This window comes from Carlito syrichta, unplaced genomic scaffold (genome assembly GCF_000164805.1).
Source record: "Carlito syrichta isolate Samal-C Ts95f unplaced genomic scaffold, Tarsius_syrichta-2.0.1 Scaffold305686, whole genome shotgun sequence".
Taxonomy (NCBI): Eukaryota; Metazoa; Chordata; class Mammalia; order Primates; family Tarsiidae; genus Carlito; species Carlito syrichta.
This window is the reverse complement of record NW_007249782.1, coordinates 587,764-609,909: the sequence shown is the minus strand read 5'-3', so window position 1 is coordinate 609,909 and position 22,146 is coordinate 587,764. Positions and strand designations below refer to the sequence as shown.

The following is a 22,146-nucleotide window of genomic DNA, read 5'->3' as shown; positions in this document are numbered from 1 at the left end:
CTCGCTGCCCAGGTGGGTCTCAAACCCGCGGGCTCAGGCAATCCACTCACCTCAGCCTCCCAAAGGCGTGGGATTACAGGCTGAGCCACCGAGTCCGGCTGACACTTTTTTTTTTTTTAAATTTACTTTTTTTTTGAGTCAGAGTCTCAGCCACTGCAGCTTTGACTTGCTGGGCTCAGGTGATCTTTCCACCTCAGCCTTCCAAGTAGCTGAAACAACAAGTGCGCACCACCATGCCCAGCTAATTTTTTGATGTATTGTAGAAAGGAGGTCTTGCCAAGTTGCCCAGGCTGGTCTCAAAGCCAGGGGTTCAGGCAGTCCTCTCAACCTCTACTTCCCAAAGTGCTGGGATTATAGGCATGAGCCACTGTGCCCAGCTGACACTTCTAAAAGACCAGCAAGTAGCAAGAAATTACTTTGGTCTCATACCTGATTATAGAAACTTGACTCACTGGTACATTTATATAATGCTTACAAGATTTTTGCTGCAAATTCTACTTTGAGGAAAAGCATGTTGCCAACACTAATTTTTTGTCAGCTTTTTTCACTAACCTAATGAAGCTCTTATTTAAGTAGATAACTATTTTGCCTAATAGTTATAATAAGGTGCAATTAAATAGCTAAAATTTAGAGTTCTACACTTTTGGTAGCAAATTTTTATGTATTTCTATAAAATGCACTTGGTAATAGTGTGGCAAGTGAGAATAGAAATAACAAGATAAGAATTGTAATCTTAGCTATCTAATGTATAAACTAGGTATGCATTTTTAGTCATGTAAGAATCTGTAGGGGCAATTCATAATTACCCTCAAAAAGACAAATCCTAAGAATTTTAAAAATTAATTTTATAGAAATCTAGACAGTGCATAAGAGAAATTAAAATGTGTGAATTATAATACAAATGACACATTGTTGGTGTGTTACAGGTTATGTTTTTTGTTTTTTTGGAGTAGGGCTCTCTCACCCAGGCTGGAGTGCAGTGGCACAATCATGGCTCACTGCAGCCTTGACCTCCTGGGCTCAGACGATTTTTCTGCCTCCGTCTCCTGAGTAGATAGGACCATAGACTCACACCATCATGTTTGGCTAGTTTTTCTGATTTTTTTGTAGAGTTGGGGTCTTCCTATTGCCCAGGCTGGTCTTGAACTCCTGGCCTCACGCAATCCTCCCACCTCAGCCTCCCAAAGTGCTAAGGCATGAGCCATCATGCCTGGCCAGTGTGTTGCAGTGGTTCTTTTTTTTTTTTAATTGTTAGTATGTAATTTATTTATTTTCTTTTTTTCTTAATTTTATATTTTAAAGATGTGGGGTACAATTTAGGGTTAGGTATGCAATTGTTCATTTTACAGGTACCCTGGTTAATGAAGCGTGTTCCCCTCCCCTGGCAGTTTCCCACTACTGCTGGTCCTGCCCCTTGTTACAGTGGTTCTTAACCACTATGTACAGGTTTATAATACCTGGAAGGAGAAAAGGTTGCGAGGGGTGTGGTCAGGGTTTTTCACTTGTCTATAAAATTTTAAAATAAGCCAAGCTCAGTGGCTCAGCCTGTAATCCCACACCTTGAGAGGCTAAGGTGCGTGGATTGCCTGAGCCCGCGGGTTCAAGACGCCTGGGCAACTTGGTGAGACCTCATCTCTACAATAAATCAAAAAATTAGCTGGGCGTGGTAGCATATGCTTGTAGTTCCAGCTAGTTGGAAGGCCGAGGCAGAAGGATCGCCGGAGCCCAGCAGGTCGAGGCTGCAGTGGCTGGGAGCAGCCACTGCACTCCAGTCTGGGCAACAGAGTGAGACTCCCAACTTAAAAAAAAAAAAAAAAAAAAAAAAAAATTTAAAATATGCATTTTTGTCCAGGCTCAGTGGCTCAGCCTGTAATCCTGTGCTTTGGGAGGCCGAGGTGCGTGGATTGCTTGAGCCCATGGGTTCGAGACCCGCCTGGGCAACTTGGCAAGACCTCATTTCTACAATAAATCAAAAAACTAGCCAGGCATGATAGCGCGTGCGCCTGTTGTAGTTCCAGCTACTTGGAAAGCTGAGGTGGAAGGATCGCTGGAGCCCAGCAGGTCGAGGCTGCAGTGGCTGGAAGCATGCCACTGCACTCCAGTCTGGACGACAGAGTGAGACTCCAACTCAAAAAAAAAACATTTTTTTAAATTAATAAACTAAAAGAAATTAAATTCAGTCCACCTGTAAAGTACAACTTCTAATCAGTTTATATAAATTTGACTTTGCTTGATTTCTAGGTTTTCATTTACTGTAAGCACTAAATAAACCTTTATAATTGTTGGGCATATATAATTCTTTGTCTTTTTAATTTTTACATTAGGAACTGACTCAAATGAAAGCTTCTAGTTGCCCAAGTAGTATTTAAAAGTAGTAGGTAGGAGAGATGATATGAATTAGTTTGAATCTAAACATTAATAACTAGGAAGAAGCTTAAGGAAAAATAAGTAAGGACAAAGAATGCAGGATAGCATCCAAAACTGGAGGATGGGAAGGGTATGTAAATATTGTCATCATGTTTTACTAAATTTCTAAATGACTCAAAAATTATTCTCAAAATAATCTAAACTTTTGAGTTGTTTTACTAGGTAGAAGCTATGGCTTATGGTTTTTGCTAATTATGAGAAAAGTTTAAAATGAAGCCAAGGAAAGAGGAATACTGGTGAAATTTAGGCATTTCAGAAGGAAAGAGAGCATTTCTGTACCATATGTTACACCATTGATTGTATATAATTACTGAGAAGAAACTTAGGTTTCCTTTAGACTGGAAATTCCAAGTGATGGAGAGGTATGTTAAAGAAGTTACTGGTCTGTTAGAGTGGTTTTTTCAAGTTGGCACTATTGATGTTTTGGGCTAGTTATTTCTTTTCTGTGGGAAGCTTTTCTATGCTTTCTAAGATGTTTAGAGCATTCCTAGGCTTCACCCACTAAATACTTTTAGCATCCCTACCTCCAGTCCTGACCATCAAAAATTTCCTCAGACATGACTAAATGTCCCTTTGACAAATTGCTCACTTGGCACCAGTGTATTACAGTATGCCTAGCTATGGTACCACTTTGGATTTGTTTGTACAAGAAGAACAGTTAAGGGTGGTTTTACAGCTATATAGCTATGTTCTAAACCATGTTCTTATCCTTTTGCATAATAAGGATTTAAATTATCCTTTTGCATAATAAGGATTTAAATGTAGTAAGTTGTGGTTGTGGTTCTCAGAAGCCTGAAATAATTCATTAATTGAGGATACAATTAAGTGGTGCTGGTGCGGTTTACTCACACCTGTAATCCCAGCATTCTGGAAGGCAGAGGTGAGAGGATTGATTGCCTGAGCCCAGGTATTCCAGACCAACCCGGGCAACTTGTTGAGACCTCATTTCTACAATAAATCAGAAAATTAGCCGGGCATGGTGGCACACACCTATAGTTCAGCTATTTGGAAGACTGAGGTGAAAGGATTGCCTGAGCCCAGCAGGTGAGTGTGCTACTCTGCACTCCAGCCTGGGTGACAGGGTGAGACTTTGACTCAAAAAAAATTAATGATGTATTTAAGTGAAGATGAAACTGAATGTATAAAGTAATTTATTATTTATTTATTTATCTTTTTGAGTTGGAGTCTCAGTCTGTTGCCCAGACTGGAGTGCAGTGGCACATTCCCGGCCCCTGCAGCCTCGACCTGCTGGACTCCGGCGATCCTTCCGCCTCAGCCTTCCAAGTATCTGAACTACAGGCGTGCGCTACCACGCCTGGCTAATTTTTGATTTATTGTAGAGACGCGGTCTTGCCAAGTTGCCTGTGTGGGTCTCAAACATGTGGGCTCAGGCAGTCCACTTGCCTCAGCTTCCCAAAGTGCTGGGATTACAGACTGAGCCACCGAGTCCAGCCAAGTAATTTATTTTAAAGAACTGTATTCAAAGAGTTAGTTGCTGTCCTGTACTAAATTCAGTGATAGTTCTCTCCCTAAAGTGATTAAAATCCAAGAAAGGTAGAGGGAGAAGTATGAACTGAATAGGAGCATAATTCCAAAAATGTACCTTTATAGTCAAAAAATTATTTTATTGATAATGTACAAGCATACCAGATTATGTAGCTATAAAGAGTTTTTGAATGGGGGGAATCCAAAAAACGAATTTATTTATAAAAAATTTTGTATTTATTCTTACATGTTTAAACTTCAATTACTTTCAGAGTACTCTCAGTTTGATGCAATACACCTATCGAGACACTTTTTCCAGTACTCAAAACAGATTTACTTTCAAAAATCAATTTATTGAGTAAAGCAAAAATTTAAAACATATAGTGTTTTATGTGTGTGTGTGTATATATATATGATTTATAAACTTGTTAAAATGTATGTTGATTGATTAGAATAATTCTTTTCAAATAGTTGACTGACTATATGTAAAGGGGTTCGTTCAAAGAAACTAAAATACTGGGGGGAAGGTTACTAAATAATAATTTTCAACTGGTAAAGCTTTTGATTTGACTGGAAAATAAGTTGAGTGCATTACTTGTTTTTAAAAACAGATAGAACTGTGTTAGGTCACGCTCCCATTGGGCCTCCAGAATGTTAAGTAAGGCCTGGAGGGGGGTGTAGGTGTCTGTTGTGTGATCTGGTGCTGCCTAGAAGATACAAAGAATTGCACAGAAGTTAGATTAGAAAATATAGTTTATTTAAAAAGTAAATTAGAGAGAGAGAAAGAAAGAGGAGATTCATCTCCTCAAGGTAGGGAAGGAAGCCAAAGCCAGGAAGCATGGCAACAGCCATAGCTCAAAGAACACATAGCCACACCAGAGTCTAGTAAGGCAGTGGCCTCAAAATAGTTTTAATTGATCAATTGCCATGACTTTTAGTGCTTCTGCTGTTTTTTGTTTCACCTCTTCCATATCAGCAAAATGTTTCTTTGAAGACTTTTTCATCTGGGAAAACAAACAACAAAAAAAGTAGCTTGGTGCAAGATCCAGTGAATAGGGATGGTGGGGCATGGAGCTCATGCTGTTTTTGGTCAAAAACTGCTGAACACTCAGCATGGTGTGGGCAGGTACATTGTCATGGTGGAACCGGTGACCAGTTTGCTGTAACTCAGGATGTTTTTTTCTCTGTAATGCAACCTCTCAAAATTTCCAGATAAAGACTTTGGTTTGATCCAGAGGAACAAATTTCGAGTGTACTACAAGGGACCTGTCCTTCAAAAGATAATTCTGGATTTTTTTTGTCTCTCTCTTGTAAGCTCATTATTTAAAAAATCAAAAAAGTCCCGGTGCAGTGGGTCATACCTGTAATCCCAACACTTTGATAGACTGAGGCGGGAGGATCACTTGAGACCAGGAGTTCAAGACCAGTCAGAGCAATATAGTGAGGCCTCACCTCTACAAAAAATATAAGATATTAACCAGGCATGGCGGCATGTGCTTCTAATCCTAGCTACTTGGGAGACTGAGGCAAAAGAATCACCTGAGCCCAGGAGGTTGAGGCTGTGGTGAACTGTGAATGTGCCACTGCACTCCAGCCAAGACAACAGAGTAAGAACCTGACTCAAAAAAAAAAAAATCAAAGAATGTAGGCAAAAAGAAAAAGTAGCCACAGCCCTATTCGCCTGAAGATAATATGTTACTGCGATTATGTATACAGTCACATGTATGAATTTAAGTATAATATTAAAGCTGGATGTGTATTACGCTTTTATCATAAAACTTGGCTCTTGCCAGGTGTGGTGGTAAATTCCTGTAGTTTCAGATATTTAGGAGGCTGAAGAAGGAGGACTACTTGCCCAGGAATTCCAAGGCTGCAGTGAGCTATGATAACATCACTGTACTCTGCTCTAGCCTGGGTGATAGGAAGGACCCTGTCTCAAAAAAAAAAAAAAAAAAAACCACTTCAACTCTTTATTACTTTGAACTTGTAGTATTCTCTATGTTATATAACAGAACTTTTCTTTCTGTGAGACACTTGAATCCTTTTTAATGGTCATATAGTTTTCACATAGTGTTTGTAATTAATCTCACAATTGTACATTTTGGATGTACAGATTGTATTGCTACAGTTGTCCTTTTTTGGTACATCTCCAAAAAGTGGAAGACAACATTCTTAGAATAAATTCCTGAAAGTGAAATTGTTAGTTCAGTTTTTCTTTAAGGCTTCTGATATGTTTGCCTTATTGCAACCTAGAAAGGTTGAAATAAAACATACTCCCATTAGAAGTGTATGAGAAGACTGGGCATGGTGGCTCATCCCTATAATCCTAGCACTTTGGGAGGCTGAGGTGAGAGGATTACCTAACCTCACAGGTTTGAGACTAGCCTGGGTAACTTGGCGAGACCTCATCTCTACAATAAATCAAGAAATTAGCCAGACACAGTGGCATGTGCCTGTAGTTCCAGCTACTTGGAATGCTGAGGTGGAAGGATCACCTGAGTCCAGCAGGTCGAGGCTGCAGTGGCCGTGAGCGTGCCACTGCACTCCAGCCTGAGTGACAGAGTGAGACTCCACCTCATGAAAAGAAGTGTATGAAAAATCTGGCCACGTGTGGTGGCTCGTGCTTATAATCCCAGCACTTTGGGAGGCCAAGGCGAGAGGATTGCCTGAGCTTAGGAGTTCGAGACCATCTTGGGCAACATGGCGAGATGTCTTTACTAGTTTAAAAATAGATTCAAGCAGTACAAAACTTACAGTGTTAGTCAGCCTCTTCCTTCAGTCTCCCCTACTCTTAATATCCATTCTCAAAGTCTACCACGGTAAAACTTTTTCTTGAGTATCCTTCCAGGAAAAAAAAAGATCTGGGTTGGAGTTGGGGAGGATGTTAACATAATTGTTAAATAAGTACTCAAAAGATGGTTATGAAGAGAATTAAACACCTTGTTTTCCACCTTGCTTTTTTCACCATTTAATATTCTTGGGAATAGTTTCGTAATGGTACTTAACAGATATACCTCTCTTTTTTTTTTTTTGAGTTGGACTCTTTCGCCCAGGCTGGAGTGCAGTGGCACACTCACGGCTTCCACAGCCTCAACCTGCTGGGCTCAGGCGATCCTTCCGCTTCAGCCTTCCATGTAGCTGAAACTACAGGCATGTGCCACCTTGCCCAGCTAATTTTTTTTGGATATATTGTAGAGATGAGATCTCGACATGTTGCTAAGGCTGGCCTCACACAAATTGCTGGGATTACAGGCGTGAGCCACCGCACCCAGTGGCATATACCTCATTTTTAAAAGAAGGCTGCATAGTTTTCTATTTTATAATTGTACCACAGTGTATTGTATTTAATTAATCTGTTAATAGGAATCTAGGTGGTTTTTTTTTCTTTTGACATGGTTTTGTTTTTTTTTTGAGTTGGAGTTTCACTCTGTTGCCCAAGATGGAGTGCAGAGGCACATTAATGGCCACTGCAGCCTTGACCTGCTGGGCTCAGGTGATCCTTCCGCCTCAGTCTTCCAAGTAGCTAGAACTACAGGCACGCACCACCATGCCTGGCTAATTTTTTGATTTATTGTAGAGATGAGGTCTCACCAAGTTGCCCAGGCTAGTAGTCTTGAACCCATGGGCTCAGGCAGTCCTCTCACTTCAGCCTCTCGAAGTACTGGGATTACAGTCATGAGCCACCATGTCCAGCTGGTGTTTTGTTTTTTTTTTTGAAGGCACTTTTAAGACTATTAATAGGGAAAACAGCATCTTTTAAGTTTGCTTTGTTTTGAGAAAGGGGCTTACTCTGTCACTCAGGCTGAAGTGTAGTGGTGCTATCATGGCTCACTGCATCCTTGAACTCCTGGGCCTCCTGCTTCAGGCTCCTGAGAAGCTGTAACTACATACTTGTGCCACCACAAACCAAGTTTTTTAGTTTAAAGGGGCTGCATTTATATCCCTGTCTTTGGGTCTTTTATTCATATTGCGAGAAATATGGGGAAGAACAAAGTTGATGGCATCTCTGGAGGAAAACCATTCTTTTTGCATTATATAACACTTTTACTATAACAGAAACGTTCTGAGCTTCAGTTTTGAGCACAATGGTTGCCTGTGGCCAGTTCCTAGAACATATACATGTTTCCAGGCAGCTATGTGGAAGCACCTTGATTTTAGAGTGTTTCGAGCCTTTGACCCTAGCTCTACTTCCACTCTTAATCCATGAGGATCCCTATGAAAATAACAAAAAGGTCCTGCCTTCAAGATAGGTTCCTTAAAAGCTTTAGGATGTTCAGATCTGGGATGGCCTGTCTTGCTTAGAACAGGGCTAGCATGTCACACTTCCATCATGGAAGAATTAAGTTCTGTCCTCAGCCATTTGGTTTTCAGCAAACTGTTTATGTTAAGAGCCTATCTTAGGAGTGGTTTATAGTTTAAAATAGTCCTTCTAGAGTAATTTTTTTCATTATTTCAGATTATATCCCTTAGTTTGAACATTGTGCTTCAATCTAATAATTCAGACATGGTCTGCTTCATACTTAACAGAAAATAGTCAAAGTTAAGATTCAAATCATGCAGACTCAAATGATCAGATTCTCACACCTAAAATGTAGCCTTGTAAGATAAAATTTTAAGAAGTCCCTCAGAAGTTATCATCAACTACAGGAATTTATTTGTAACTTTAAAGGCTAAACTACCTTGAGCAGTTACAGGTTGAATACAAAGGGAAGTTGGAGTGTAGAGCTCAATCTAGTGTTCAGTGCATCTGTGTGTTTCTTATTGTCCCCTTTAACAAGAGGCTGTATGGAAGGGGTTAAGGCACACAGAGGAGGGTGGAATCTTAGTACTTGGTAACTCTGACCATGCCCTGGAGTTAGTCCTTGCTTTTTTTCTTTGTGTTTGGCTTGCTGTTAGCACTTTCCTTACTACTTTAGATCTTAAGATACTCTAAAGCTATTTCCAGAAGGAGCTTTAATAAGATACTATGATGTTGGTAGTGCACGCCTGTATTTCTGATTTGGAAGGCTGAGGCAGAAGGATCACCTGAGCCCAGCAGGTTAAAGCTGCAGTGGCTATGAGTGTGCCACTGTACTTCAGCCTGGGCAATGGAGTGAGACTCCAACTCAAAAAAATAAATAAGTAACTTTTTTTAAAAACAGATACTCTGAGCCGGGCTGGGTGGCTCAGCCTGTAATCCTGCGCCTTTGGGAGGCTGAGGTGAGTGGATTGCATGAGCCCGTGGGTTCGAGACCCGCCTGGGCAGCGAGACGTCATCTCTACAATAAAATCAAAAAATCAGCCTGGCGTGGTAGCACATGCCTGTAATTCCGGCTACTTGGAAGGCTGAGGCGGAAGGATTGCCGGAGCCCAGCAGGTCGAGGCTGCGGTGGCTGGGAGCCGCCACTGCACTCCAGTATGGGTGACAGAGTGAGACTCCAACTCAAAAAAAAAAAAAAAAAGATACTCTGATGTTTAATCTCCTGAATGTAAATGTACCAAAACAGAGCATCCTAGGGAAGAAAACAGTGGTTGGTATATTACAGCTTCAATTTTTCTTTTTTTATCTCAAGAAACCTTTTATTTGACTTTGCTATTACAAAGTAGTTTCAGAGTCTGAAAGAAATAGTCTGGTATAGAGTAGTAAATGAAAAGTATGATTGATAGACCAAAAGTGATCAGGGGAGAAATTGTCATCAGGTTAGCTGATATTTGCCTGACTCCCATAGGTTTGTACAGAATGCTATTTACCTAGGATCTATATCTCTTTACCATGGAAATGTATTTAAATAGACCCTAATAAGCAGGCACTGCACATTTTTTCTTCTCTCCTGCTCCCTATCTTGTACTTTGCTTGGGTTTTAACGATATCAGTAGAAAACAATGACCACAACTCAATTTTTCAAAACATAAATGTTGCTTTTGATTGTCAATAAACATTGACTTTAGTGAGTTTTTCCCTTGCTACTTTTTCCTGTTATGCACTGTTTCTTAAATTGCAAAGTTATTAAGTTGATGTGTGATAAATATTTTTTTCTTTCTTCTTTTTTGAGTTGGGTTCTCACTGTTGCTCAGGTTGGAGAGCAGTGGCAGCATCTCACCACAACCTCGACCCCCTGGGCTCAGGCAAGCCTTCCTCCTCAGCCTCCTGAGTAGCTGGAACCATAGAGGCACCTGGCTAATTTTTTTAATTTTAATTTTTTGTAGAGAACAAGGTCTTGCTATCTTGCCCAGGTTGGTCTTAAGCTCCTGGGCTCAAGCAGTCCCCGCTCCTTGGCTTCCCAAAATGCTGGGATTACACACATGAACCCCGTGCTTGGCCTATTTATGATAAACGTTTTAAGTGTAAGGCAACATTTCTTAAGTTTTACATAATAGATTTTTAGCAGCATGTGGACATGTACATGATAGCTGTTATGGGATTAGCTTTTTTCAAGTTTTTTTTTGTTTTTAGGATTAGCTAATTATGAGATTTTATCTAGACTCTTGGGTGGTATAATCTAGAAGTTTGGTAGCTTTTTTTTTAAGTTTGAAATATTAAATAGGTAAAAAGTAAAGTCTAGTCTCTAATCATTTTATAAAACTTCTTTGTTTAATGTCAGAAGTAAAAGTTCTCCCACCTCTGCTTACAGCCTATATCCTTCCTGACTTAATTGTTTATATGGACATACTTATGTACATGTGCAATATCTCTTTTGCTTAGTAACAAAATAAACTATACATACTGGTGACAAGTTTGGTTTTTTTCACTTATGTCATGGACCATTTTCTAAATCAGTGCATCTAGATCTCCCTCATTCTTTTTAATGGCTGCATACTCTACTATTATGGATACACCATATTTATACAACCAGTTTCCTATTGATGGACAAACGGTTGTTTCTAGTTTTTTGTTAGAATTAGGAGAAGTTAGAGCCTGTAATGAATGGTAAGGAAGTTAGTAGATGATAGCACTGCTACTTTAAAGGAAAAAGTAGAGAAAAAACTTCCTTTGCCATAGTCACTTAGTGAATGAAATTTAATAAAAACACTGTCAAAAGTTGGGAGGATCAAAATTGATACTTTTTCTCTGATCTTTTTGCCATGTGTATATCTGAATTCTTTGTTTTTAAAGAAGAAACAGCATTGAAGCATTATTTGGGGGGAAAAACACACACACAAAATCCAGCAACTCAGCATTCATGAGCAACTCTATACTATACCAGTATGTGCCTGTGCAGTGGAAGGAAAACAATTTTGGTAAGGAATTAAAACTTTAGCTTTAAACTTCCAACAGGTTGATATTTCTAATGAATGATGAATCAAAAAATTTTTTTAATATTCTTATATTGACAGTGCCTTTTCTAAATTAAAAAGTCACCCTACCTTTGATATCTGTAATTTCAGTTTAAACTATTCCCATTTTTGCTTTAAAAAATCTGAATTTGCAGCCAACAAAAATTAGATATCCTACAGTGTGTATTACTTCTGACTTCTATTAAAAATATCTACTAACATTTGTTAGAGGTATTTATGGGCTGACTTTATCGTTGTTTTCTTCAGGGGGCCAATTTCACTAATTGCTGAGTTTTGTACATATTACAGCAACAGTACTTTGGTAGGTGTGTGTACATCCATCTAGATGCTTTAAAATGCTCATATATTTCGTTTTTAAAATTATACATAGGGGATTGTCATTGGTAGTTTTTTGTTAAAACTAAACATATGACATCTGTTATGTTTATTGTATTAATATAAACTTTTTCTGTCTTTTGCATTATATAGGAAATATATCCTGGGCAGTTTCAACCATCTCTTTGTCACAAATTCATAGCCTTATCAGATAAGGAAGGAAAACTCCTTCGTAACTACACTCAGAATATAGACACGTTGGAACAGGTTGCAGGAATCCAAAGGATAATTCAGTGCCACGGTTAGTAAACTTTAGAATGACTTTTTTAAATTTCTTAATTTAGTTTTAAGATTAGAAAGCAGGCTGTCATCGAGGAATGGAGATTTAATCATGTTATCTGATTAATTGTAGATAACCTCAGAAAAGTAGAATGCACAAATAATAAAACAAATAATTGGCCTTGAGACTTAATTATACAAAATAGCAGCTATTAATGTGCTTCTGGATCCCAAAAGTTGTTGTAGGTACATGCAATTCATTTATTTTATTTTATTTTTATTTATTTATTTATTTTGAGTTGGAGTCTCACTCTGTTGCCCAGACTGGAGTGCAGTGGCCGCTCCCGGCCACCGCAGCCTCGACCTGCTGGGCTCCGGCGATCCTTCCGCCTCAGCCTTCCAAGTAGCCGGAATTACAGGCGTGCACTACCACGCCCAGCTGATTTTTTGATTTATTGTAGAGATGAGGTCTCGGTGCCCAGGTAGGTCTTGAACCCATGGGCTCAGGCAATCCGCTCACCTCAGCCTCCCAAAGGCGTGGGATTGCAGGCTGAGCCACCGAGCCCAGCTAATTCATTTATTTTAAATGATGTTTTCTTTTTACAAAAGTAATATTGTCTATATATGAAGAAATGTGACATCTTTAATTTATAAAGCCAAAGGAATTGGATAGTTGAGATGCACAAGATATAGAAAACTTTAAATCTAAAAGAAATATGAGCAGGCCATTTCCTTTTTTTTTCTTTCTTTTCTTTTTTTTTCTTTTTTTTAATTGTGGAGACGAGGTCTTGCCAAGCTGCCCAGAATGGTCTCGAACCCACAGGCTCAGGCAATCCACTCGCCTCGGCCTCCCAAAGTGCTGGGATTGAAAGCTGAGCCACCGAGCCTGCCCGTCATTTTCTTATATAGCTAAAAATATTTCTAAAACAATTGATAGACTAAGGTAATACAATTGGAACCTTCCAGCTCTGCAGATTTTTAGCGCTGGAGGAGTTGGTTTGTTTTACTGAAAAGAGTAGCTTTAGAAGGTATCAATGTCTCAGCAACTGAGAATTGCATTCTCTCCATTTTACACACATATATAAGTTTTGATTCTTCATCTACGATATTTTCCTGTAGTGTCTCTTAAAATCTTAAAATTCCCACCTGTTATATACCTAGCTTTGAAATAATTATAAAATAAATGAAAAACTTAGAACTTTTTCTGATGTCAAACTTTATAACCTTTGTGGTGTGTTCAAGAAACAGAACGATTTCTTTAATAAAGCATATATATGTTGGTTGCTTTTAGGTTCTTTTGCAACAGCATCTTGCCTGATATGTAAATATAAAGTTGACTGTGAAGCTGTACGAGGAGATATTTTTAATCAGGTAACTTATTACCCATATTTGAGAATTGCGCACATTTCTTATATGTGTTTCTTTTGCCTCTATATTCTTTTTTCCCCCCTATAAGTATTTATGTGGTACAGAAAGCCTCAGGAAGAAAATTTTAGCATTGAGAATTTTGGTGAAATACACAAGGACCTTTCAATTCCTTAAGTAAAAAGCATTACTCTAAAATGTCTCTTAAAATTATAAAGTCAACTTCTTAGTATCTAAGCCTAAAATAAAAAACCAGATCATAAGTGAGATGTTGCTGTTAGTTTTTTTCTCCTTCCGCTCCCTTATAGTACCTGTCAGATTTGGTCCTTAAATTAATTGTGGTAATCCTTTAAAAGCATTTCATGTATGCTCACTGCCAGAAAATATAGGAAAATGTAGCAGAAAATAAAAATTATCCAGAAATATGACCTATATGTTTAGTATATATGGTTAATTGTATTATGAGAAAGGATAGTATATTGAAATGGAGTCATTCTACTTTACACACTTTTATTTCTTTTAAAAGGTCAAGTTCTAGCCGGGCGTGGTGGCTCACACCTGTAATCCCAGCACGTTGGGAGGCTAAGGCGAGAGGATTGCCTGAGCCCAGTGGTCGAGACCAGCCTGGGCAACTTGGCAAGACCTCGTTTCTGTAATAAACAAATTAACCAGGTGTGGTGGCACACGCCTGTGGTTCCAGCTACTTGGAAGACTGAGGCAGAAGGATCACGTGAGCCCAGCAGGTCAAGGCTGCGGTGGCCGTGAGCATGCCACTGTTCTTCAGCCTGGGCGATAGAGTGAGATTCCTACTCAAAAAAAAAAAAAAAAAAGTCCCATTTTGTGTATATACATGTATTGTTTTTTCACTTAATGTGAGATGGACTTTTGAATGTCAAGTGTACTTCTATATTGTAACAGCATAGTATTTATTTCATTGTGCGTTAATAAACTACCCATCATTATTAACACTTGATGTTTAGATTGTATCCTGTTTTCCCTGCTGTTTACCCACAGCTTTTTTCTTTGATATTCTGAAGTGTATTCTTAGAAGTATGAAATATGGAAATGTAGACTATTTCTAATTTGGGCTTTCCCTTTGCTTCCCCACTTCAACCTAAATCTGGAACATGCAGGTAGTTCCACGGTGTCCTAGGTGTCCAGCTGATGAACCACTTGCTATCATGAAACCAGAGATTGTCTTTTTCGGTGAAAATTTACCAGAACAGTTTCATAGAGCCATGAAATACGACAAAGATGAAGTTGATCTCCTCATTGTTATTGGGTCTTCCCTGAAAGTAAGACCAGTAGCACTAATTCCAAGTAAGTTGTTGATGGCTTTTGGAGAACATTTCTGTATATAATGCCGTGGATTATATATAGAAATCTGGATCTGTATAGTAGACCCTAGTGATTTTATTATGTTTAAAGAGTGGTGAGGAGCTAAACTTTATTTTGTTATATGTATTGATGATTTTCAATAGGGGTTAAAAATTCAGTGTGTTTCCCTGACTAGGCTCAAACTCGTGGGCTCAAGTGATCTTCCTACCTTGGCCTCCCAAAGTGCTGGGATTATAGGTGTGAGCCATTGCTCGGCCTAAACTTTTAGGTTGCTTACTTGTTTGTAAAGATCTGTGAATCTGACATTTCTGTGGGGGTAGAGGGTTGTCAAAACAATGCTACATTTAAATTTTAATTTATATGAACAATGAAGACAGAGGGGAAAGAGCTCAACTTAGACTTTTTAGCGGCAAGAGTTAGCTTCAATTAACTTATGAAATAGCCCTTAATCCATGTCTTAGTAAGTTTTAGTCTTAGTTTTAGTCTTAGTAAGTTTTAGTCTTAGTAAGATTACAGTTGTTGAGCTTTCCAATTTTATTGATTTCAGATCCAGTAAGTTAAGTGTATAGCTTGATAGAAGTGTAACAAACTCATATAGTATGGAATTTAGGGGCTCAAAATGATTGGTTCATTCTTGTAGTAGTAACAATGAGCCATGTCATAATGGTGGTGTATTGATCTAGTTATCCACAGGGGTGTATGAATAAAAATGCCTACGTACAGTTTAAGTTGCTATCTCAGGAAAATTTCTTCAGCATTTATTTTCTTTTTCTTTTTCTTTTTTTTTCTTTTAAAGTTGGAGTCTCACTCTGTCACCCAGGCTGATGGAATGCAGTGGCACAATCAGCACAATCATGGCTCATTCGGCCTTGACTTCCTGGGCTCAGGTGATCCTTCCATCTCAGCCTCCTGAGTAGCTGGGACTACAGGCATGTGCCACCACGCCTGTCTAATTTTTACATTTTTTTGTAGAGATGAGATCTCGCTGTGTTGCCCACGCTGGTTTCGAACTCCTGGGCTTAAGCAATACACTCACCTTGGCTTCTCAAAGTGTTGGGATTATAGGCAAGAGCCACTGTACCTATCCATTAGCATGTATTTTCATATTACTTTTTTCACCTCTAGTGAAAAAATTCCAAGTGAGGAATTAAGGGAGAAGATGAGAGATTTCAGTTTTGTATCAGATGTGTCCTTTCATAAGGGAGGAAAGGAGTAAAGGAGACATTGTCAAATCCCTGACCAGAGAATTGAATTAAGCCCCTACGTTAGCCATCAATAGGCAAACAGTTGGAAGAAACATGGGTCAGACTTCGCAATTCTATTAAAAGTAAGACAGTTTGTAATGAAATGAAACATAAAAATTTAACATGCAAGTCTGTTTATTTTTTAGTTTTCTTATTAAAGCTAATTAGAGGCATTCTCTGCTTAAAAACTTTTCATTTATTTATTTGAGTCAGAGTCTCACCCTGTCGCCTAGGCTGAAGTCCAGTGGCATGCTCACGGCTACCACAGCTTTGACCTCCTGGACTCAGGCAATCCTTCCACCTCAGCCTTCCAAGTAGCTGGAACTACAGGCCCGCATCACCAAGCCTGGCTAATGTTTTGATTTATCGTAGAGACAAGGTCTCACCACGTTGTCCAGGCTAGTCTCAAACCCGTGGGCTCAGGCAATCCTCTCACCTCCCAAAGTGCTGGGATCACAGGCATGAGCCACTGCACCCAGCCAAAAGCTTTTCTTTTAAAAACCTTCTGTGGGATAGTAGTGTGTTGACGATAAGCAAAGACAATTTTTTAAAACCGCAAAGCGGTTTATAATAGTGCAAAATAGATTTGTATGGCTTTTTACTTTCTTTTTACCGGGAGCTAACTTCAGTAGAATAACATTTATGTGCCAAAAACTCTTCTATGCACTTACTAACTCATTTAATCCTCACCACAACCTTATGGAAAAGTTGTTTATCTCCGTTATACAGACTAGGAAATTGAGGTACAGAGTGAAAGTCTGAGAAGATTGCTCATAGTTAACCAGGTGACAGAAGTAGAATCTGACATTTTATACAAGATGTTTAACTGGTCATCAGCTTTCCAGATAGCTGATGAAATGTAATGGCTTAAGTATTAGTGGAGCACTTTTTTTGTTTTTGTTTGTTTTTTTTTTTCCCCTTTGGTATTTTGAGCTCAGACTCTTCTTAGATTTTTCCATGACATATTTGTTATTTTATTAACTTAACTCTTTCCTTTTTTCTAACTCTTATTTTTCACCCTATTTTTAGGTTCCATACCCCATGAAGTGCCTCAGATATTAATTAATAGAGAACCTTTGCCTCATCTGCATTTTGACGTAGAACTTCTTGGAGACTGTGATGTCATAATTAATGAGTTATGTCATAGGTTAGGTGGTGAATATGCCAAACTCTGCTGTAACCCTGTAAAGCTTTCAGAAATCACTGAGAAACCTCCACGAACACAAAAAGAGTTGGCTCATTTGTCAGATTTGCCACCCACACCTCTTCATATTTCAGAAGACTCAAGTTCACCAGAAAGAACTTCACCACCAGATTCTTCAGTGATTGTTACACTTTTAGACAAAGCAGCTAATGTTAATGATTTAGATGTGTCTGAATCAAAAGTTTGTGTGAAAGAAAAATCGCAGGAAGTACAGACTTCTAGAAATGTTGACGGTATTGCTGAACAGTTTGAAAATCCGGATTTGAAGAATGTTGGCTCCAATACTGAGGAGAAAAATGAAAGAACTTCAGTTGCTGAAACAGTGAGAAAGTGCTGGCCCAATAGACTTGCAAAGGAGCAGATTAGTAAGCGGCTTGATGGTAAGAAAGGATGTTGAACCATTTTTAGAGTATAATTATCGTAACAAAACATTTGCAAGAAATGAGCAATTTTGGCAGGTTAATTGATAGGGTAGCTTTATGTAGCTGAGTGGAATAGTTGATATTGTTTGGAAAAACCAATAAAGTTCATAGTTTAAGTTATATAGAGAAAGGTAAATCTGGTAATATCATACTGGGGGGGGGGCTGATTTTTTTATTTTTTGAGTTGGAGTCTCACTCCATCACCCAGACTGGAGTGCAGTGGCGGCTCCCGGCCACCGCAGCCTCGACCTGCTGGGCTCCAGCGATCCTTCCACCTCAGCCTTTCAAGTAGCCAAAACTACAGGCACATGCTACCACGCCCAGCTAATTTTTGGTTTATTGTAGAGATGAGGGCTCGCCAAGTTGCCTGGGCGGGTCTCGAACTCGCGGGCTCAGGCAATCCACTCACCTCGGCCTCCCAAAGGGCTGGGATTACAGGCCGAGCCACCGAACCTGGCCAAAAAGCTTATTTTTAATAGTGTTTTGTATGTGTGTTTCTCTAAGGTATGAAAGGCAAATACTAAAGAATGGGTGAATACTGAGTGTGCTGCCGTTTTCTCGTGAGAGTTTTAACTGGTAGAAGTGATGACAGATTTGTGTGTTTACTATGAGGGTCAGCTGCTCTTTATGTACATTAATTGATTTAATTTCATGAGATAGGAACTGTTATTCTTTACTAGGGGTGGGAAAACTGAGAACCGTAGTGGTTACATTCCTAAAACAAGGTAACCAACCACTAAGATGTGGAAGAGCCAGATCAGATTCTAGGTCTATTTGTCCTCAGAGCCTGCCCTATTAACCATAAAGCTGTGCTGTAATAGGTGTAGAAAACACCTTTGATTCTTCACTGAAAATCAGGAATAGCTTTTACCCTGTTTGGATATAAGCCAAGTCTTTATCAATTAGTGTTGTCTAGGTAAAATCACTTTTAACTTTTTGAAAATTGATATTTAAGTTCAGGTAATATATGGTAAAAATCCTAATTTTATCAATGTAAAAACATGCCCATGCTTTCACTTAGATGTAATAGTCTTGCACAATTTAAGATGCTAAGTCTCATTCTATTTACCATACTTGGTGGAAACTGACAAATTTTAGACAACTGTATTAAGTGCTCCAGTCATTTGCTGTAAATAAGTTTTAGTTGAGCTGAATAAGTCTTTGGGCCTTTTCCATACCTCTCACTGTAGTAAGTTATGGAGACAGTGATTAATGTTGTATATAATTTTTAAAATAGGTGACATTTTTTTTTTTTTTTTGAGCCGGGCTCGTGGCTCAGCCTGTAATCCCGTGCCTTGGGAGGCCGAGGCGAGTGGACTGCCTGAGCCCGTGGGTTCGAGGCCCACCCAGGCAACTTGATGAGACCTCGTCTCTACAATAAATCAAAAAATTAGCCGGGCATGGTAGTGCGCCTGTAGTTCCGGCTACTTGGAAGGCTGAGGTGGAAGGGTCGCTGAAGCCCAGCAGGTCGAGGCTGCGGTGCCTGGGAGCGGCCACTGCACGCCATTCTGGGCGACAGAGTGAGACTCCAACTCAAAAAAAAAAAAACAGAAAACTGGAACAAGACAAGGATGCCAACTCTCACCACTCCTATTCAGTTCTGGAAGTCTTAGCCAGAACAATCAGGCAAGATAGAGAAATAAAAGGTATCTCAATACCTTTTATTGGAGGGAGGAAAGGAGGAAGCGGGGGCAGGCAGGCTTAAAAACTTTTTTCTTTTTTTTTTTTTTTGAGTTGGAGTCTCACTCTGTCGCCCAGACTGGAGTGCAGCGGCCACTCCTGGCCACCGCAACCTCAACCTGCTGGGCTCCAGCGATCCTTCTGCCTCAGCCTTCCAAGTAGCTGGAACTCCAGGCGCATGCTACCACGCCTGGCTAGTTTTTGATTTATTGTAGAGACGAGGTCTCACCAAGTTGCCCGGGTGGGTCTCGAACCCGCGGGTTCAGGCTGTCCACTCGCCTTGGCCTCCCAAAGTGCTGGGATTATAGGCTGAGCTACCAAGCCTGGCCATTCATTAATATTTTAGTGCTGAAGAAAACGTGTTTTGTTCAAAATGTTACCTAGAAGGTAGAGTGTGCTTGGAGATTAGGTTATGGGAGGTTTTCCCAAAAACTTAACTACTTTTTAAGTAGGAAGTTAGAAGGGGAAGGCTTCCCAGAGGTAACTAGAAAAGGCATAGAGTGTCTGTTTGCAGAAATGGCAGAAGTCAGTAGTAGAAAAATTTTTACTGATTTAGTCAGGTAATATAAATCTCTACCATATACAAAGTATATCTGTGCACTGAAGGCTTGCACTGGGAACTTTACTTGAATATCATTTTGACAGAAACAGTAAACCGGGAGCAGTAGCTTTTGTGTTATACTTGGTTAAAACCAAGTATATCAATGTAGAAGTACTTAAAGGTACAGGCTTTTGGAATTAGATCTTTGTTGTCTCAGTTCCATCTTGGGCAGTTATTTTGTTTCTTAATCTGTAAGATGGGACTAAAATAGCATATATATCATAGAATTATGAGAATTTATAAAGTATAATATGTGTAAAAAGTATAAAATTGGCTGAGCACAAGTGGTTCACACTGCCCAGCATTTTGGGAGGCAGAGGTGGGAGGATTGCTTGAGTCCCGGGGTTCAAGACCAGCCTGGGCAACACAGCAAGACCTTATCTCTGCAAAACATTAAAAAATAAGCTGGGTGTAGTGGCGCTCACCTGTAGTCCCTGCTACTTGGTAGGCTGAGGGGAAAAGATTGCCTGAGCCTTTGAAGTTGAGGCTAGTAAGCCATGATCTCACCACTGCACTCTAGCTTGGGTGAGAGTGAGATCCTGATTCAAAAACAAAAATGCCCCTGTAAAATTGTAGCGGTTAAAGCTGAATGCCTGCTAGAGTTCCCTCATTTTATTTAGCCACAGTTATCATCTGTTCCCACTTCTGTCAGGTCAAGGCTAAAAAGGAGGAAGTGAGAGTAAAGATGAGGTAAACTTTTCATCTCTCTTGATGGCAGGTCAAGTAGCGGTCAACAAAAACATAGTTATTGGGTATCAGGCCATGAAATAGATTATTCATTTCTTCATGGGATATAGGGCAGGACGAAACATAGTTTAGAGGCATGGGCCAAAACTGTAGAAAGAAAAGTGAAGGACAATAATATGCTAGGACCCCTTAGAAGTCAGAGTTGAGCTAGGCAAGGTGGCGCACACCTGTGGTCTCAGCTATTTGGGAGGCAGAGGTGGGAGCATTGTTTGAGCTCAGGAGTTTGAGTCCAGCCTAGGCAACATAATGAGACCTCTCTTTAAAAAAAAAAAGACGAAATGGGTGTGATTCAAAGGAGATGGCCCAATTAGAAGTACTGGAATACAAGTTGTTGACTCCCTGCTCCAACTATTCAAATAAGTACTGGTATCTTAGAAAATTGATGATTATTGTGTATTTTGTTGTTATAGAGGGAGGTAGGTGGTTTTTACACTAATTTGTAGTGGACCGAGAAATCAATTTTGTGAGTTCAGGTCAGAATTGTCACACAGACTAGGCTGTGTCAGAGTGAGAATTGGGTCATGATGCTGTATAAAAAAAAAATTGAGAGCCACTTTGGGGAGAAACTTAGGTATGCCAAGTATCTAGTGACATGCCCCACCAATGTGGTAACCAGGCTTTTGTGAATCAATCTGGGATCTGGTGCGATAACTATTACATGTGAAGACGTTAAGTTAGGAACTTGTTCTTGTGAATCTGAGGGTAGAAAATTCCATCATTAATTTTTAAAGATCCTACTTTGACCAAGCTGGGACTAAGAACTTCATTAGTATTCATGGATTCAGATGACATCTTATAGAGGAGTACTTGACCTGGGGTCCATGGCTTCAGGGGAGGAAGTGGGGGGACTCTACTTGTCTTCATAGGTTAACTTTTATACTGTGAATTTGGGAAGAGGTGGGAAGAAGAGTTAACGTCCAGTGCTTAGATCAGTGCTTCTCAAACTTGAGTGTGTTTAGGATTCTTTAAAAACAAAAAAAAGATTCTGATTCAGCAGGTAGATGGTGGGACCTCAGAATCTACGTTTCAAACACGCTCCCAGACTATACTTTGAATATGTGGTGAAAGACATTATTGACAAAATATTTTAGGTTTATAGTGGGCAGGAAAAAAATTAAACGAAAAGTTAATGAAGATACTTTAAAAGAAGTTGTATTTAGTGAACATGAATTAGGTATCTAATGTAGGCTGGGTTGGGTATTTTTGTCAAATCTCTTTGAAATAATTGGTTAAGTAACTTTATTGATATGGTTCTCTACATTTTTTTATACTTAGGGTTGTGAAAATTACTTCATTTTCTAGATGAGGAAATTGAGGCACAGATAACCTTACAAGTTTACAAAGCTATAGTTAAGTGGCAGAGCTAAGATTTAAACCCAGGACCTGGTTTACTGCTTGCTTTTTATTGATTGATTGAGTTGAGGTTTCACTCTGTCGCCAGGCTGGAGTGCAGTGGTATGCTCACAGACACCACCCACTGGGCTTAGGTGATCCTTCTGCCTCAGCCTTCCAAGAAGCTGGAAGTACAAGGCACGTGCTATCATGCTTGGCTTATTTTTGATATATTGTAGAGATGAGACCTCACCAAGTTGCCTAGGTTGGTCTTGAACCCTAGTTCAAGGCAGTCCTCTCACCTTGGCCTCCCAAAGTGCTGGAATTACAAGCTTGAGCCCCCGCACCCAGCCTTATTTATTTTTAATTTTTTAACTTTAAACATGTGGGGTACAATTCAGGGTTAGGCATACAAATGTTTATTATGCAAGT

The 22,146-nt window shown here is 39.5% G+C and overlaps 1 protein-coding gene across 3 annotated transcripts in view; it reads left to right on the top strand.

Moving 5' to 3' along the window:
* SIRT1 (sirtuin 1) overlaps positions 1-22,146 on the top strand; it is a 35,079-nt gene that overhangs the window by 10,133 nt on the left and 2,800 nt on the right. For 2 of the 3 annotated variants that reach the window (XM_008062307.2, XM_021714604.1), the window contains 4 exons: positions 11,656-11,803; positions 13,073-13,152; positions 14,280-14,466; positions 16,758-17,312. In XM_008062307.2, the coding sequence (XP_008060498.2) occupies positions 11,656-11,803; positions 13,073-13,152; positions 14,280-14,466; positions 16,758-17,312 (970 nt within the window). Of the gene's footprint in view, positions 1-11,005; positions 11,131-11,655; positions 11,804-13,072; positions 13,153-14,279; positions 14,467-16,757; positions 17,313-22,146 lie in introns of all 3 variants that reach the window. The other variant, XM_021714605.1, reaches the window with a different exon arrangement.